A 19,222-nucleotide genomic window follows, 5' to 3' on the forward strand; every position below is an offset into this window, starting at 1 on the left:
AATCATGTAATCTTGTGAGATACCTTAATTTCTTCGAAGTGAAAGTTATATATTTTCACTTGCTTTGTAATATTCTGAAGTTGAAGAGTGTGTTTAAAACAAGCCTTTATTTTCAAGTAATCATCTAAAATAGACCATTAAGATTTAAGTTATGGATAATATGAAAAGACTGAATGCTGAGATAGCTGTACATTTCTAGTGCTCAGCAGTTAATTATTCATTAGAATACATTTATCGATTAGTTCATACCTTGTAAGTTAATCTTACATGTGTGGGAAAAGCCTAGACAAAGAAGTTAATACACTGCTAGTCTGTGTGCTAACTTGTTTCAACACCCATTTTATATCTAATCCTATGCTGTCTGAGAACTTGAACCTAAGCAGCTTAGTCAGCACCATGGTGCTACTTTGCAAGCAAGACTGTCCTGGAGCTGGTAGCAACATTGTGAAGAAGAGAGTTATGCCATACCGCTTTGAGTCATTACGTGCCAGAGGAGGTGTCTTCTGAATCAGCCCAGGTTTACAAGGCAAGATGCAGTGGCAGCCCTTATATTATAATTCTTTAAAGGGCAGACTCGTTTACTTTCCAGCAATTAGTCAATGTCACCAGCACTGTTTGACATTAAAGTTGCAGCTCAAACTTTATACTATAAACATTAAATATTAGGAAGCAAAATAATTATTATAAATTAAATGATATAAAAGAGTTTACCTTTTTTAATAGACCAGAGCAGCTCATTTGTAATCAAATTACAATCTAGTCTTTGAATAATCATTTTCGTCTGCTATTGACTCATGAACTGTTGAAGGAGCTAATTTGTTGAGGTTCTGCTGACTTTAAGGAGCTATGTGTATCCTAATCAACCTAAAAGTTTTATCTTAATTAGAATTACTTAATTTTCTTGAGTTACTTGAATCGTTTCACATCCCATGATTGTAAAATGGGAAAAGAGTGAATATTTTGTGTTCTGAAAACACATTTTCCTAAACAGCATTTTAATTCTTAGTCTTTCGTGATCATATTTTTTCACAAATGTATGACATTCATATCTTAGAAAATACTGGAAATGCCTTGAAAATCTGACTCAAACTATTTATATAAAATAGGAATGAGATTCCAGTATCAGAAAATCATGGAAATATGCTTTAAAGTTAACACATTCATTTTAAAATAACTTAGTCCTATGTTTTTCATGCTGGTCTGATTTGAGTGGTCCATTTTTGCCTCAAAGAAAACTCAGGAATCAAAAATTATCTCTTCCTGGTTTTGTACTGCTAAAAACTTATTGTTATTTTTGTCCTGCAAAAATGTTGGTAAGGTTATCATTTGTATGTCTTTCAATTTTTTTTTTATTATAATTTCATAATGGCAGTACGTTATTCTGTATCTGCTTATGGTTTCTGTGGCAGCTAAGAGCGACCTAAGGAAGATTCTTGTGTCTCTGTATACAGTGTGTTATCATTTTGGTGTGCAAGTAAACAGAATAAAGGCAATTCGTACTCAGTGTGTCAAACAGGTTTTCTGGGATGTGTGACTCAGTGTAAAAAGGATTATGGTTATCCAATTCAACCACCTTAATTATCTTCCATTAATTGCAGTTGCCTATTGAGTGAACAAACATACTCATGTCACATTCATAGATGTAGCAGATGGAAGTTTAGAGAAATGGTAAACATATTCTGTGGCATGAATGTATTAGTAGCATAAATGTTGAGGAAAGAAAATAGATATTGAGAAGTTAAAATGGACTAGTTGACAACAACAGATAGTTAGGGTTTCACCTAGGTGTCATGGAGTACATGGACATGCTGAGAAGCAGCTCATCTGTCAGCTCACACCGAAGATGTGTGTGCTACTCACCAGCCCTTTCTTGGGCAGATTTCTCTTAAGGCATCGTTTACCTGAGAAAGTAAATGAATTTCAGTAAACAGAATTGTGTTACTGTTTCTTTGCAGCATCAATTTTTGTATTTGCTGCACTGCTACTTGTTAGTTAAATGCAAATTGATAACCTTGCTGTCGTTTGGACCAAAGATTTATACAGTGTGGTATACTGTCTGAAAAAGAAGACACAACTAAATCTGAACCCAAATCCCAGCACCTGAAAGTAGAAATGGGAGTCAAATTCACTTCGTCCGAGTGTCTGAAAGCAAGCAGAGTGAAAAACTGGCTGTAAGCTCCTGTATGCTGGCAGAGGCAGTTTGATACGGTTTTTCTTCTGCTGCTTTCAGGAACTCATTAAAGGTTCAGGAACTTATTCTTTTGTCTTAGGACATGGAGAAAGCCCCCACTTACTCGAATGAGTAAGATTGTAAAGATAAGCTTTCACAGCATGATTATTATTAGCATTCATGCATGCCTCCAGTAAATACTGTGCACAAAATTCTAATGTCTTTCCAGGTTATAAGTAAAAATTGCATTAAATATGTATGGGTCTTACAAATTTAAGTAATAGAGAATTGATGGAATTTGAATTAGTCTTTCTGTGAAATAGATAATTGGGTATTAATTAGAAATAGCTGCTCTCTGCTTAATTTTTTTCTATAAAACTAGTTTATGAATCTGTGATTTTAGGCTCATAGATTTTCACTTTACTGATAAATTTGTGCACCCAAAATTGTTAAGAATGTCATAATAATAATATTTAACTACTCTGATCTTGCTCAGAAATTTTTGTGAAGTACTCTGTGTCAGTTTTGCTCTTATTGCAATTTGTCACTTGCACCCTTTTGTTTGGTGCTTAATGGTTGAGTACATAGAGGTTGATGCAGAACCAGCAGTATTATAAGAGCAGCTGAGCTGTTATGAGTCTTGAAAAACCTGTGAGTTAAGTACTACAGCCAGTGTATTTTTTTCTTATTTAGAGTAAAACTATTATGAGACACAGTCATGTCAAGGTGATTTATTTTAGTTCTGATATCATCTTAATTTGATGCACTTCCTAACAGATTTAACTTTGTGTTTCCTGATGCACCTGCTTTTTGTTTTGATCATTTAGTTTAACTGTCTGGCTTACATATCCAAATCCATCTGACATTTATTTCATTTAATATCGATGCAATTCTGCATCTTTGTTAATTATAAAGAAAGATTGTTAGTACATGCATTTATATGCATATGGATTTTTAAGATAGGTATTTAATGCATATGCACTTTAAAATTTCTGCATAAGCTATACGTGATTTTAACATGTATTGAATAAAATGTGAGCACTGCAATTTCTTGGTACTACTTCAGTTTGTAACATGTTTTTCAGCTCCCTTGGAAGTCGCTGACTAGTATCATTGAATATTACTACATGTGGAAAACTACTGACAGATATGTGCAGCAGGTAATTTAATGGTTATTTCAGCATGAATAATTCTGACACATCCTTTAAAAAAATAAAATAAAAAAATCTCAGCTTGCTAAAGAATAAAAAATCGTTTGTGTTCTTAAAAAGACACGTGGCAGGAGGCGTATGGTAATATTTTAGGATGCAGAATACTGGTTTTGTGCTGTTCACACGATGTATTGCCAAAATCCTAGAATGCCTACTGTACACTACTTAGCTGTGAAGTGCTTTTTAAGCCATGTGGATTGTATGCTCATTTGTAGCAGTATTGATTTCTGCATCTTGCTATGGTGTGGAGGAAAGAAATGGGCTAAGGAGCAAATGCTGTAGGCTATAAAACTGTGTAAGGAATCAAAGGATAAGGAAACAGAGATTGTATTGAATGTGATTCTTAATGTTTTGAAAATTCTGTTGATACTTCATGCTAAATTATTACTTTGGCATGACCAAGATAGAAAAACAAAGTTGAGAACATTCTGCACAATGAATATGTTCATCCTTCTGAATGAATGTTTGAGTCCTCCTGTAAGAGAAGAATGATGATATAATTTTGGATACCTATGCTGGGTTATTTGAGACAGATACAGGCAAGACTTTAGTGTTAGTACTTTTTACGTATTATACTATTTACCTATTTACTCCTTGATTTAGATATTCAAAATATTTTAAAATACTTCACTGTAATTCACAACTTAACATTTTAGTTTGTAGCTCATTCACTTGTATAATTTGTAGAAACATGAAGTACAGAATGTTGAAAATAAATTTTATGCTCTAATGAATGATGACAGCTGTATTGTTAAATGGATATCTGGAGTTGTTCCAGATTTTTTTGTTGCCGTATGTCAGAGGATGACTACTGCAGCTTGCTCTGTGGTTTTGGTTGTTTTTTCTTTTTCTATGTGTGTTTTGGGTTGGATTTTTGTTTCTTTGCTTGGTTTGGGGTATGAAAAGTGAGGAAAAAGGTGTTTGCTTGTTTCTGATTTTTTTTTTTTTTTTTTTTTAGCCATATAATTGAATTTTGAATTATCTCTAGGATTTTTTAGATAATAGAAAAAGAAAATGGCTTGCTCTGTATTCAAGAATTTTTTTTTTAATTTGTCCCCATTTATTTTTTGCATTATTCAAATTTTTTGTCTTAAAAAGGCGTTGCCAGCAGAGTTTTGCTTTGCTGTTGGTCAACTCCTGAGGAATGGTCATTGGAGGATCTTGAAGAATCAGATAAAAAAAAGTTTTTATTGAGACTCTAAGGTTTGGATTAAGGATAAATTGAACTGAAAACTTAGCTGATTTGAGATTGCTCAGAGCTGATCATGTTTCATGTGAAATTTTTCTGAAATATTTGTTCTGGTTTGGTTGGCAAAAGACTCTTGGGACTCCTTTTCTAAATTTTTGCTTAATTAAAATTGCTGCTACACCTGTAAAGATATGATACATTGAGCTTGCGTAATAAAGGTGTAACATCCTAATTCAGAACATGGCATGACACCACAGGATTTATTGCAAGATCTTTTCAAAGTCATGCATGATTATCAATAACAAAAACAGTGTAAACCAGCTATGTCATTTGTACGCTACCGAACATATCTGCAATCTTCCTGATCAGAGATCAGGACTTCATCCTGACGTTGTTTTGGTTGTTCTGGAATGGTAGAAATAATACAGATCAGAGGGAAAAAAAAAAAAAAAAAAAGTATCTGTAGGATACTATGGGTTTTGTTTTTTGATTTATTTTTTTTTTTCCCTATCAGAACAAGCTGTAATGATTGAATTTTCAGGGAGAAAATATGTTCAGTAAGAAAGTGGCAATTTTGGAGTCTTCTCTAAATACAGTCCTTGAGGAGTAGAATAGCTTTGAGGAATAGGAAAATGTTGATGTACATTCTTACTTATTATACATACATAAAATAAGGACTTTATACAGTTTAATATGAAAATTTGCCCTTTAATTGTTTATTTCTTTGCATGAATTGGCTGTGTTGTGTCAGTCATAATGAATGTTTCCTTGTCATAATAACCTCTAAATGTCACTCATACTTTCTAGCTAAAGGTGGTGATTTAATGGTGATGGAGATACTGCGGTCACCTTTAGAGCATGTTCCTTTCAAGTAAAGGTGAAGGGAAATATTTATATTGAAGTCTTCTGTCTCTACTGAACCTGTCCAGCAAAACTAATCCTGGCCTTCAGTAATCATTCTTGGTACCTGCAACATTATATTGTGTCTGAGAAAAGCCAAATGACCCATTTCACTCATTGAAATGTTTTCACGTTATTTTCCTCTTAAAGATCTGATTAATTATTCCAGTGTTTTGTTATCCTTATTACCCTTACAAACAAGTAGCTGTCATTCTAACACTTCCAGCTTTAACTTTCAGACTTTCCCTTCTCAAATTTATGTTACCTACGTGTGATTTCTCATGATTTTGGAATCTTTTCAGTTTTCCAGCATTTGCCCTCTGCATTTCAATAGGCAGAAAGTTCATCTCAAATTGCAACTATTTGTTGATGATTTTGTTTCTGCATCCTTTCTTCTTTCACAGTATATGAATTCATACTGACTGACCAACTTTAAAGCTGTGATATTTTCTGTTATTGTAGAGAACAATGTTAATCATCGTTTTAGTGCATGAAAATATAGTTTATATTGAAGTAACATTGTGAAATTATTTTGTAGAAGACAATATATGATTCATTTTAGTAAACACACAAGGAAAAGAGTTGTTAAAATTGTATTACTTACAACCACTAGCATTAAAAGTATGCTAAAAGTTAGTTATGCTGCTGTTCTTTCTTCTTGTAAAAACTGATTTATGCTGCAGACCATAGCATATTTATATTTTTGCTTTGGGCCTGCGGGAGGTTGATTGGTACTGGCGATAGACTGTAACTGCACCAGATGTGTCAGTGGAAGTTGCTTCCGTAGCTCCAATCACAAGGTGACATATGTGAAGGGGAATAAGGTTGTTGAAAGAAACCTATGTTGGAAGAAACTGAAGATTACTTTAATATTGAATATGAATTAATTCATAGTGGCATGGACTGCTTAGAAGTCTCACTATAGTCACAGATTGCTCCCTGAAGATGCATTTTTTACAGAAGGGAGTTAGGGTCATGGATGGATTGTGAAATAGAAGAGCAGTTGTTTATATGTGGATGCTTGCTCAGGCTACTCAGCCAGAAGAAAGCTGATAAAACCTCTGACTTGCCTCATGATTCATGTAAAAGACTCTGAGAGCAGTCTTTTGATGGTATTTTTCTCAAGGTGAGAATTATATTTCTGGATTATAAACTTTGTAAAGATTGGATATCAAAAAATAGGAGATAAGCAGAGGAGAGTGACTGTTGTAGGAGAAATGGACTAATATCTGAACACCTGCAAAAGAAAGGGAGAATCTTGGGAGGCAGGTAGATAGTGTTGGCATATTATTGGAGAATATCAGTCTTTTTTTCCTCTATAATAAAAAAACCTTTTTTCAAAGTCATTTTTATTTTTTGAGTGAATAGGAATAATAGTGTTCTGAATACTAGAACAGGAAAGATAATGTTTTTCCTTGATATTTTATTTAGAGACAAATATTTCAGATATCCAGTAGGGAGATGAACTCTATATGTCTTGTGCTATTACTGAGAAAGCTGTTCTTTGTATCATCTCAAGTTTCCCATTGCTCTCAGGCACCTGCAGAATGGTTACTACCTGTCATGGTGGAGATTAGAGATGCAAAAAGTGGCAAAACCCTTACTGAAATCAAGGGACTCCATATTTTACCCAAGAGAGAGTGACATGTAACTCATGATTTTCAAACACACTGAAGTGTCTTCTGTTAACTTTCAAGGATTTTATGCCATTGCTGTGAGGTTGAAACATTTAAGAGAAAATTGTCTAAGTATAAATACTTTCATAAGTGTCCTGGCAATATGTCATGGATAACCTTCATGTGTAGAAGTTCATTCATATCATGCCAAGTAACACCAACTTAAATAAACTAGCAAAACCACTTGGAGTTAAAGTAATAATAATATCTTGATGCAGCACGCATTGAGTTTCTTGAAAGGAAGTTACAGCTTAGAAAAATCACAGATTATCTCTGTAGCAGTGTTCTTGACAGAATTTTAACGACATTAAATGAACACAGATGCTTGGTGGACTTTCCTGTTCTGCTTCCTTGTACTGTTTATAAAATATCAGCCTCAAGCTGATAAAGCACACAAGAAGTATTGAGTTACTTGATTGACTTATCGTGTGTAGTTTCACTCATTCATTTTCCATTTATTCTGTGATGAGGGTTAGCTACAATGTCAAACTTTTTTTTTCTATTGGTAGATGTAATTTATATACACAGTAGTTGTTGTTTTTACAGAGTTGTCGTGTGCTGAGGATTGTGAGTTTTACCAGAAAGGACAGCATGCTGTAATTTCAAACTGATAGTAAAAATAGACAGCTCTATTTTTTTAATGACTTTCATCTTTTAGATTTCTACACTTTTCTTAGAGTCTTTTGTAGAACTGTGAGATGAAACGCAAATAATTTAAGGTTGGATTACGTGCAGTTTTATGAGTTTGTGTACTTGAAGATAATAAAGTATTTTCATGTGTTGATTTTTCATCTAGAAACGTTTGAAGGCAGCTGAAGCGGAAAGTAAATTGAAACAAGTATACATCCCTACCTAGTGAGTATAACAATAAAGTTCTTTTTTGAATTACTGATAGGTGAAAATGTAAAGTGTATCAACACACATGATATTTCCTTCATCATTGTCCTAATACTTTTAGCATGTATATGCAAGTAGTACATACACACGCTGAAGTGTAATTGGAAAAGGCTGTAAATTCTTTGTCCTTATTTCAGTCCATTGGGTTTGACCACCAACCTTTCTGTTCTGGAAAGGCGAGAACTTCTGCAAAAGTTGATCAAGTGTTACGCGAACTGCTCACATGCAAGAAAGGTTTTGTCATTTAAAAGCAATTTTTCTAGATAGTTGCTTCAGAATCTCTGTGGCTCAACATTTAATATTTGTGTAAAGTCAGAATTTTAAAATAGAAGCTGTTGTTAATGTAGTTACGTAAAATCAGATACTCACTTTGGTTACAGTTTTATCTTGATATCATCTGTTCTTGAGTTAGAAACAAGATGTTCTGGCTATAAATTAAAGGTAGCACACAGTCCCAAATCTTTTGCCTTTGATCAGTTCTTATGAATGAATTCTGTTTTCCTCTGAGAGATTTGTATTTTAGTTCTTTAGATTTAAACTTGATTCTAGATTTGCTTTTGTTAATGTGTGGCTTATAGAACCAAGATATAATCTCTATTTCATATTTATGATTTCCTTAAGGTTATGATAAGAGAGGGGGTTATAGATGACGTTCTTTAAACGTTTTTGTGGATATATTGAGTTTGTGTGTGAATTTACCCATTAATACCAATGTATATACAAAAGAAGACTAGAATACCAGATTAAATACTTTTGAAAATTTATTGTTGCCTTTCTGATTACATGTAGAAATTGGATACAATAGATCTTAATTTGCATATTTCATACAGACTTTTTTTCTCTTAAATGGATTTAATACAAACAGCAACACTGTTAATTTCAGTCTTTTAATTTCATTTGTGAAAAAATATCGTGAGTTTTACAGTTCAAGTCATATTTGCAACGTGGATATTTCTTGACATCGTAGGCTAGGGGGTTATGCTGAAAAGTCTTGTACGAGTGTTACATAACTCTGTCAGGGAAGTTGTCAATTTAGGAAAATTGTTAAGGACTAGCTGTGTTGTTTGACATAACCTATTGTTGAAATACAGATACTTGCCTTCATTTTGTTTTACTACCATCTTTTGTCTTACCATCAAGACTCAAGTGTTAGAACAGGAATTCTTGAGACATTGATAACTGCAATCTGGGGCATATGTAGGTAAACATAGTTCTAATGCTCTATTTCAAGACAAATTTCTTGTATTTGGAATCTGAGTGGCATTGATTCTTAGAGCTGAATACCTTTTTGATCTTGTGAGAAGGTACCTTCAGTGAAAGCAAGAGTCTGTCCTCAATAAGGAAAGAGTCCCTTTCAATTCCTGGTTGCTCTGGAAGGTAACTAAGCAAGAGATAGTCAGGTAAAAAGAGACTTGACTACCTCTTGATCTTCCTTGTGTCTTTATCTCAGTATACTTCTCTGCAGTACCTTGGGAAGATTCTTGATAAGGAGTATTTGTGAATTGGAAAGAGTCTCTCATTGGATATAATGAAGAAAGGAGAAGGGGAATACACCATAGAGAAGTGGTGAAGAATAAGTTCTTCAGTCTCTTAGAATGAGTGGTTTAGGACACAACCCAGGCAGAACAACCTGATATATGGGTGATCTGTGCCACGGTTATAGGACTGCAGCATATTGCATTTAGAAGGAACTTACATGCTCTCGTTTAGATACAGAGCAGGAAGATGTCCTCTATTCTGGACAGTCTTGTTGTATTACAGGCATTGTTACTACTTTCATGTGTTATGTATTTCACAGAAAGATCAACCTCGACTTGTAAAGCCTTGCAAAGGGGGACTGTGCTGTGTCAGACGTATTTCAGTGTTTGACACTGAGGCTTGCTTTGTCTTTAGCTTGCTAAGCAGGTTTGACCATTTTACAAAGATCTGCAAATTTGAGTAGCAGCTCTTTATGCATCAACTCTGTGTTGAAAATACCGGAAAAACATAAAAATTAGTCTTTTGTTAATTTTTACAGATGTTGTCACCAGACGGAATTCCGGAATTAAGTTGTTTTCATTTTTATTAGCAGGTTCGAAATTAATTTCTGAAAACTGATCAATTTATTTATTTTTTTTAGCAATAAACCAAATCCCAATCAAATATCCAGCAACAATGGGAAACCCACTACGGTCAATGGAGCAATGGGAGCCTCTTACCAGGCACAGGCCTCACTAATAGGGAGGGCTTGTGAAAGCTGCTATAGTAAGTCAAATTTTCATAAATTTTTGAATAATTGAGGAGTTTTGGCTAATCTTAATACACGTTAAACAAAATCTATATACTTTTATTTTCATACTATAAGTAAGAGATAATTTTTGATCAGCTGTGCGGCAGAAATAACTTCAGATTAGAACTGCCTTCAATAAGTTGATGTAATGTTAATACTCAAGTCCACTTCATTAATTTTTTTCTTCAGCAATTTAGTAAGTATGGAACAATCAAGTATTGTATAGTGTAATGGATGTGATGTTATTCCTTTACCTTCAGCCTTTTAAATCTATATTTACTTTTGCTTGTGCTTTAAATTTATTTTTAAGTTTTTTTATTGCGGATTATTTTTGTTTTGTTTTATTTTTGCTTTTCAGTTGTTGTTGCTGTGACAAGATTGAGTAGTTTCCGATTTTTTTTTTTTTAATTCTCTAGTATTTTGTGCATTTGTGATTGTCCCTTCTTGAAATAGCAGCTTCTGATATAGATCATATAAGAGAAGATATAATAAAATTCTGAACTGGAAAAGACTCAAAAAGCCTGGCAAAAAAGAAGTTCTTTACTTATTGTGATGGCTCTCTGTGTCTTAAACAGCAATTACATGGAAAATATTATTTTAGTTTAAAAAGTCCCGGTTACATACATCTGCTGTTTTTCAAGTTATATTTTTAAAGAGTAGTTTTCTGGTGAAAGTTTGATTACAAAAATAAAAGACTAAATTAATGTTTCCAAATGAGACTGAACATGCACGAGATAAAGATAGGCACGCATCTTAAAAGCTAGTTGATGTGCTTACCCTTTTCTTAAGAGGATCTTGACTTATAAGTAATGGCTTCATGTAACTTTGAGATCACAGAGTAGAAACAGGGATCTTAAACAATTTCTTTAGGTAGCAAGCATCCTAATTAGTCAGTTTTCCACATTAAGTTGAGAAATCATGGAGAGTGAGAGTGGAGGGGTTTATTTGTTTGGGGTTGTTTTAGTTGATTGGGTTTTTTTTGTGTTTGAAGACCCCTGGAAGAAAATCTCTTTTTGCTGATAGAGAGTCCTGAGTTTGAAAATAAATGCAGAAAGACTTTTTGGAGTTGACTTTTGAGGTGCTTTTAAATAAGTTGCTATTTTTTCAGTATCAAATGGATTGAATATTTTTCTTGGTAGTGCTTTTAGGAAATGCCATGCATTACGGTATTTGGATATACTGTTTTGAATGTAGCATGCAATTTAGTTGTGGTGTTCTCTCATCCTTAGCTTCACAATCTCACCAGTGGTACTCTTGGGGTCCTCCTAATATGCAGTGTAGATTGTGTGCATCTTGTTGGATTTATTGGAAGAAATACGGTGGCCTGAAAATGCCCACACAGACAGATGAAGATAAACTCTCTTCCAGTCAACCTGCAGAGGTAGGATTGTGTAGATAAGCCTTCCTGAAGTGAAGTGCGATGCCTTCACAACACTATTGTGGTTTGAATAATTAATGGCATGCATTTTATATATGTGTTCAACCATGATGTTACAAAACTTCTCTTACTCTTTTTAATTCTTTCCTGTTTTTCGTATAGCTAAACATCGTGCTTGCCCAGACTTGTCTTTATTTGACCAAGTCTTGGAAAGGTGGACTAATGTCCACTTCATGCACTTTTGTTGGAGAAATGTCATCTTGTCAAGCAATTTGTATATTAACTATAAAACATTAATTTCATCTAGAATGGTATTAATGTATGTCAGTTCGCAGCAGAACTCTCCAGTGTGTTGCATAGCTTCATATATATAGCCCCAGTTTTTTGAATAGCACTTACACATATAAGTTTATTTACCTTGTGAATTTATTCAGCTTTTGGATTATTATTATTATTTTGTAACTAATTATGAGGAGAATATCTTTTGTTCATTTTCTTCGTTTGGTGGAAGAAGGCTGCTCGTTCTTTCAACTTGACGTGACAGGATCGAATAACACTAGATAATTATTTTGTTAAACATAATTATTTTTGGTACCACCTGTCACTAGTAGGGAACATTCAGATTGTGCAATTCAAGTTTGTGTTGTTATTTTTTGTTTTATTTCTGTAGGAATCCCATGTTAGAACTCATATGTCCCGGCAGGCCACACAAGGAACTCCAGTTCGTAACACTGGAAGTCCAAAGTCAGCTGTGAAAACACGCCAAGCTTTCTTTCTTCACACAACGTGCTGGACAAAACTTGCCCGTCAGGTCTGCAAAAATACCCTTCGGCTGCGGCAGGCAGCAAGACGTCCCTTTGTTCCTATTAACTGTGCTGCCATTAAGGCAGAATGTAAGATGTTTTTTTAATTCTTAGTTCTGTGTGCTGTGCTTCCCACCCATTTTTGTCTTTTAATTTTATTTTCTTTTTCAATAAACATCTCTTGTCTATATGCTTTTGCTTTTCATTTTTTCATTTGTCTAGCACATCACCAACACATTCCTAAAGTCTGGCTGCCTTGAACAGTTTTCAGACTATTTCAAAAATAGAATGTTTTGGAAGGTGCTGGAAGGATCGGGGATGAGGTGGGGGCTGGGAAAGGTGGGTGGCATTTCAAGTGAATTAACAGGGACATAGCCATTGCCTAATTTGCTTACAAAAAATGTCATTTAAAAAAAATCTTGTGGAGGATCCATGTTGTGACAGAAATCATACTTCCAACTAAATAATGTGAAAGAAGTTTGCATTTATATTGTTGTTCATTCTTTTACTAAGTAGAAAGTATAGAAGTGTAGTTGATTTAGTTTTTCTCAGTGAAATTGACCAAGGAGTAAGTAGTATCGCTGTGGATTTGTAAGAATTTAGATATGGTGTGTAATGCAACAATTTATCATGTGATCAAGTGGGTAATGATAGCCAAGTTTATCATTTCACCATAGTTGCATTGTTGGTTTTTTTTCATTTTATTTTAAAATTTAGTTTTAAATAAAATACAGTGTGATGCCTTTTGTTTTTGTAGTCAAAACAAAGAAATGATTGAGTAATAGTATGACAAATGGTTTTGGGTTGCTGTTGATAGCATCAGGAATTCACGGTATGTTCATATGTTTTGATTCTGTTCCACAGTCCTATGAAGTCACTCACTATTTCAGTAGGTTTTGTATCTGTACTAAGAGCGTAGTTTTACTGCTCACACTGCCTGGTTCTATTTTGGTCTTCATCAGTACAGTTCTCCAATGAGGCACTTGATATTCCAAAACAAGCCGTGCTGGCATGCTACCAAATGTAGTACAATTGAACAGACCTATTTAGAATATAAGACATTGGTTTTAAAACCATGTTCACTAGATTAGTGCTAAATGTTTTCCCAGGATGCCAATGATATCAGTGTTAATTATAAGAAATAATAAGAGGCTTAAAATCTGGTTTTGAGTATTTTTCCCTGATGTAATTTAACACCAACTGTTTCTCATATGCACACTCTTCACCTGCTTCTGCCGACTTCCAGAACTTGATGAATATTTCTGCTCATTGTCCTCATTTGCTTACTTGTCCTATTGTACAGCTTTGAAAGAAGAAAGAAAACAGCCAAGAACAACTTTCATATTTAAGGAAACTGTATGCCCATTGTGTCAATAAAATGGGCTATACTTTCATGGGACGATTATTTCCAAGGCTGGACTGTGCTTATATTTTCAATCCTTAATACAAAATAACCATTATTTTCTGAGAGGAAACGATTGTACCTTTTAACTTACTTAATTGGCACTGATTTTTACTAAATCATGGAGGAAAATTATTTTTAGAATTAGGTTCATAGAATAGAATCATAGAATTGCTCAGGATGGAAAAGACCTTAGAGATCATCGAGTCCAACCACAACCTAACCACACTACCCTAACTTACAACCCTCCGCTAAATCATGTCCCTGAGCACCACATCCAAACGGTTTTTAAACACATCCAGGGATGATGACTCAACCACCTCCCTGGGAAGCCTATTCCAGTGTTTAACAGTCCTTTCTGTAAAGTTTTTCTTAATATCCAGCCTAAACTTACCCTGGCACAACTTGAGGCCATTTCCCCTTGTCCTGTCACCAGTGAGAAGAGACCAACCCCACTCTTGTTGTAATCACCTTTCAGATATTGGAAGAGAGCAATAAGGTCTCCCCTCAGCCTCCTTTTCCCCATACTGAATATCCCCCAGTTTCTTCAGTCTCTCCTCATAGGGCATATTCTCCAAGCCCTTCACAAGCCTTGTTGCCTTTCTTTGGACCTGCTGCAGCACCTCAATGTCCTTTCTGTACTGAGGTGCCCAAAACTTGAACACAGTACTTGAGGTGATGCCTCACCAATACCGAGTACAGGGGCAAACTTGTTCACTTGAACTTGAATCTTTTATCTATTTCTTCTTACTGCAGATGAACTTTTTGCTCAAGAAGTTGGAGGTAGGAGGTTTCATCCAAGCATTAATCATCGTAGTAGAACAAATGTTATAGTCACTTCTCAACTTTTAAAACAAAGGAGGTAAAAAGCTGCATGGAAGAGTCATTCTTGTATCAGACTAACAATGTCGTGACTGCTTCATCTTTGTTCCTTTAAGTGAACAAGTGCCACATCAGATTAACATCAGGAACAATTTTGTTTGTTTCTGTAGCTTCTGTCTTTTATTATTCATTTTACATAAAGTAATTGGACCTTGCTATTTCATCTTTGTGAATACTGCTGCTTCTGGTTTAGATCTGACATAGATTGGAAGGAAAAAAAAAATAAATTAGTTGTTGATGTTTAAGTACAGCATTCAAGTTAATTTATAGTACTGCTAACCAAATTATGTCTCATGAAATGTGGTTAATGTTTGTGTGTAAATGCACATATACACATTTTCTGTTATTTGCCATCTTTCTATAGAATTTTACAGTGTTCTTACCTGCTTATGAGTTTTGTCACATACATACTCCAGTAAAGCCCCTTAAGGAAACTGTTAAATAATTGACTGTTGTAGTTTTGTTCATGTACTTACATTGGTGACCTGTGTTCAGTGCACTATGTAGATTTTAATGTTATATCTAAATAGACATTTTTTCCCCTGAATGCCTTCAATCTTTAAATGATAGCTTGATATTAATCGTCTTAAATGAGGTACTTAATTAGCAGTAATTATTTCATATGTTGAACACCACTGAGCAGTTACAATATTGAATGAATGGTTGTGTTGTTGTTGCAGTACTTACAGTCATGCTTAGAAGATAACCTAGCCAAAATAGGTTACAATATAGCATGAGATGGTTAGAATTTTTTTCCATATTGGTACACTGACACTTGAATCTAATTTTTTTTTAAGACTCTTTAAGCATTACATAATTCTGTGCGTGTAGAACAAGTGCTGGGAGCTGTAACTGCATCTCACAGCTACATTGTAGTAGGCACCATGCCAACATCATTACTCTCTCAAAAATCTTAAAATCAAAATAAAAGAGGAAGGCAGGGACTCTAACCCCAGCAGCGCATCAAGTTTTATACTTTCTTAGTCTTAGGCAAATTGTTCAAGTGCTGGGTTGTAGATGAAATTAATTATCTGTAATGAGAAAGGAGAAATGAACAAGTTAGTGATAAAGTGGATTTCTAGCTTTCATTTTCTAGTTTTTACTAGATTTCTCATGAAGTAAATTGTTTTTTGCATTCTGCTTGAATTTATCTGCTGACACTGCTTTTGTCTTGGAGGAGCATGGAAGCTTTTATAGTGCTAAAACAAACAAACAAATGAAAACCCCACAGATTTCAGAGCATTTATTTGATTCCTGTAATTCTACCCACATCATCTCCCTCAGCCCATTACATCTGCTAGCAGAGAATGAGGCCCTATTCTGTGTTCTTCATTCCTTTGTTTAGCTTAAAGAATCAGATTTTTCTCATTAGTGAATCGTGTAGCATGACCCCAGATCTGATGCCAGCAGGAGGTAATGGAGAAGATACACTCACATCTCAGTTTAATCTACGTATGGTCACCAGAAGGTTGAGAGATCATGGCGTCTCTTCCTAGGAGTTCAATCCATCATGGAAATTGCAAACTTTGTTCTGACTAGAGATAAGTAGACTATAAACTTGTCTGGTGGATTTTTAGGAATAATTAGAATTGGTGAACTGTTTCAGTAAGGAAACTTTCATGTTCTGAATCAGGCAAAATATTCAACCTTTTTGTTAGTTTACAAGTTTTTAGAAAGTTGAGCAAAATAATTCTGTCAATGGATTTTATTAAAAGAAACTGTGGTAGGTTTTCTTCTCCGCAGTCAGAGATCAGCTGGAGATAGATCCAATCTTACAAGTTGTTGATGCCTGACAGTGAACCATGTATGTGTGAACTTCACTGCTTCAATGTGAATTTTAATTTCATTGGTTGTTTTTTGTTTGCTTATTCCTCCTCACTTACAGTTTTATTGGTACAATTATCTGTAATAATCACAGTAGTTTATATTTGGGTAGTTACACTGTCTATGCAGCTGACAAAATGTTATCAGTGAACAGTCGATGATCAAAATATACGCCTTTAAGTCTGCAGATTTAATAACAGACATTTGGTACGTGATGCTGTGTCTTACAATACTGTTTGTTAAAGACAAGTGAAAATTAAGTAGTGTATGCAAAGGTCTTGTTACTGACTTGTCTTTCTCAGCATACAGTCTTTGTACTGGCAAAACACTATCCAATCTTCTTAAGTGAATAACATTTACCAACGTTTACCAGTCAGAAATCATTTCTTCTTGATTTTCATAGCTGCAGAAGATCTTTGGCTGTACAAAGGATAAAAATTTTTGCTCTACTATAATCTTTGAGTTCTTTTAGCCAGCAAAATAATCAAAAGAATGTGAGACTTCTTTCCAACGTTACTAAGAGGAGAAAAATTCAGTAAATCAGTAAACTATCTTCAGTAAATTTGTTGGATATTTGTTAGAGTTTTGGCAGAAATGGAATGGCAGAAATAACTCACAAGTGAGAATCTCTAAGCTTAAGAGGTCTATAAATCTAGTAAGTACAAAAAAATTTTAACCATTTTCAAATTTAAAAGGGCAAGCTCCATTCGCTATCATCATCTCCTTAGAATGCCTGATTTCCTTGGTATTCACAACAGTCATCCCTTTTCAAGGCTGAGAAATTAATCTGTTTAAAACCTCATAGAGAATCCATTTCACACTGTGGTTTGTAATGTTGTTCCCTGTAGCTTTTCTAATTGTACTGTATCTTTTTAAGGGTTGTGGTGTCCCACAGTTTCCCATAATTTTAGAGAGTGTTGTATGTTTTCTCTTTTGCTCACTATTTTGCTCCTGGTTTCAACTGGGACGGAGCTGATTTTTCCCTTCATAATGTCTGGTGTGATGTTATGTTTGGTTTTAGAAGAAAAGCAATGCTGATAACATAATGATATTTTAGTCATTGCTGAGCAGCTCTACACAGAGCCAGGGACGTTTCAGTTTCTCAGCTTCTTGTACTGCCCTGCCAGCAAGGGGACCAGGGGGCACAAGGAGCTGGGAAGGGGCAGAACCAGGACAGCTGACCTGAACTGACCAAGGAGATATTCCATACCATATAGCATCACGTGGAAAAAACTTGAGAAATGATGGGGAGTTAGCTGGGGGGCAGCTGCTGCTTAGGGTCTGGCTGGGCTTCAGTCAGCAAGTGGTGAGCAATTGCTTGTGCATCACTTTTTTTGTGTGCATGTGTTTGTGTGTATCTGTGTGTGTTTGTGTGTATATATATATATATATATATATATATAATATATATAATTACTATTATGTTTTTTCCTCTTTCTTTTCTGTTTTAGCAAATAGTTTTTTATCTCAACCCGTAAGTTCTTCTTTGGTTTTTGTGTTTGTGTTGTTTTCTGTGTGTGCCCTTTCAGTTCTTTCCCCCATCCCACTGGGTTGAGGGAGGTGAGTGAGCAACCTTGTGGTGCTGAGCTGCCTGCTTGGTTAACTCAAAACACTCACTCTTCTTCTCATAGTAATTTCTAATACTGTAATAATTTCACCATCGTTTCACCAAGCAACTACTTTCAAGTATTGCCCAGCTATTTATAGAAAGTGTTTGCACCGACACTGAGAATACTATTCTCCATGCTGGTCATTCAGAACCCATTGTTTTATCTGTATATTACAGTCATTCTATTCTGTAAGAATTACTTTACGTTCAGTGCTTGATCTTATTGATATCCTTGGCAATCGGTTTTGATTATGCTCAGTCATTTATTTTTTTGTTTACTTTAACTCCATAATCACATTTTTTCCTACCAATTCTACCAATTTAAATGTTGAACAGTACACATCCTTTTGCATAGACAATTACTTTTAATCAGGCTCTAATCCCTGACAAAACTTTCTCTTTTACATCATAGCCACTGAAAAGTAACAGTCTTTTGTGACACATTTTGTCAAAAGCTGTTTGAAATTCCAAGTTGGATGCCGGATCAGATGTGTGTGAGTGTATCAAGATCCTTCAGAGGATCCTTGCAGACCCCTGATATTTGCAGTCGCTGTTTTACAGAATGTGTGTAGGAAGGGGCCTATGAATGTCTGATCCAACCATCTGCATGAATCTCAGAGCCTTCCTTGGCCTTCCTATCTAAAGGCTGGCCAGACCCAGTTCCCTCAGCCTCTCTTTATGTCTTATACTGGTGGCCCACCAGCCTGGTGACTTTCCAGTAGCTGGATCTGCTCCAGTATATCCATCTCTCTTTTGCAGTGGTGATTCCAGAACTCGACAGTGGTTTCACAACAGCCACGAGGGAAGGTGTTAGCTCCCTTTCCCTGCTGGCTGCACCCATGCTAGTAAGGCCCAGCATGCAGTTGTCCTTGTTGCGAGGGCGCACTGCTGAATAATGTGAACACAACAAAAGTTGTTTTCGTTTTCAAGGTCATTGTTGGCTCTTGGTGTTTGCCTCTATTAATAGCTTAGCCCTTTTTTCCAATCTACAAAACTACTTACTAAAGAATGT

At 35.0% G+C, this 19,222-nt stretch overlaps 1 protein-coding gene across 1 annotated transcript in view; it reads left to right on the forward strand.

Moving 5' to 3' along the window:
- MTA3 (metastasis associated 1 family member 3) overlaps positions 1-19,222 on the forward strand; it is a 591,413-nt gene that overhangs the window by 61,206 nt on the left and 510,985 nt on the right. The window contains exons 10-14 of the mRNA XM_085219339.1: positions 3,256-3,330; positions 7,943-8,001; positions 10,163-10,287; positions 11,542-11,693; positions 12,361-12,583. Coding sequence (XP_085075465.1) covers positions 3,256-3,330; positions 7,943-8,001; positions 10,163-10,287; positions 11,542-11,693; positions 12,361-12,583 — 634 coding nt within the window. The remainder of the gene's footprint in view (positions 1-3,255; positions 3,331-7,942; positions 8,002-10,162; positions 10,288-11,541; positions 11,694-12,360; positions 12,584-19,222) is intronic.

The sequence above is a fragment of the Meleagris gallopavo genome, chromosome 2 (assembly GCF_905368555.1).
Source record: "Meleagris gallopavo chromosome 2, MGAL_WU_HG_1.1, whole genome shotgun sequence".
NCBI classification, from domain to species: domain Eukaryota; kingdom Metazoa; phylum Chordata; class Aves; order Galliformes; family Phasianidae; genus Meleagris; species Meleagris gallopavo.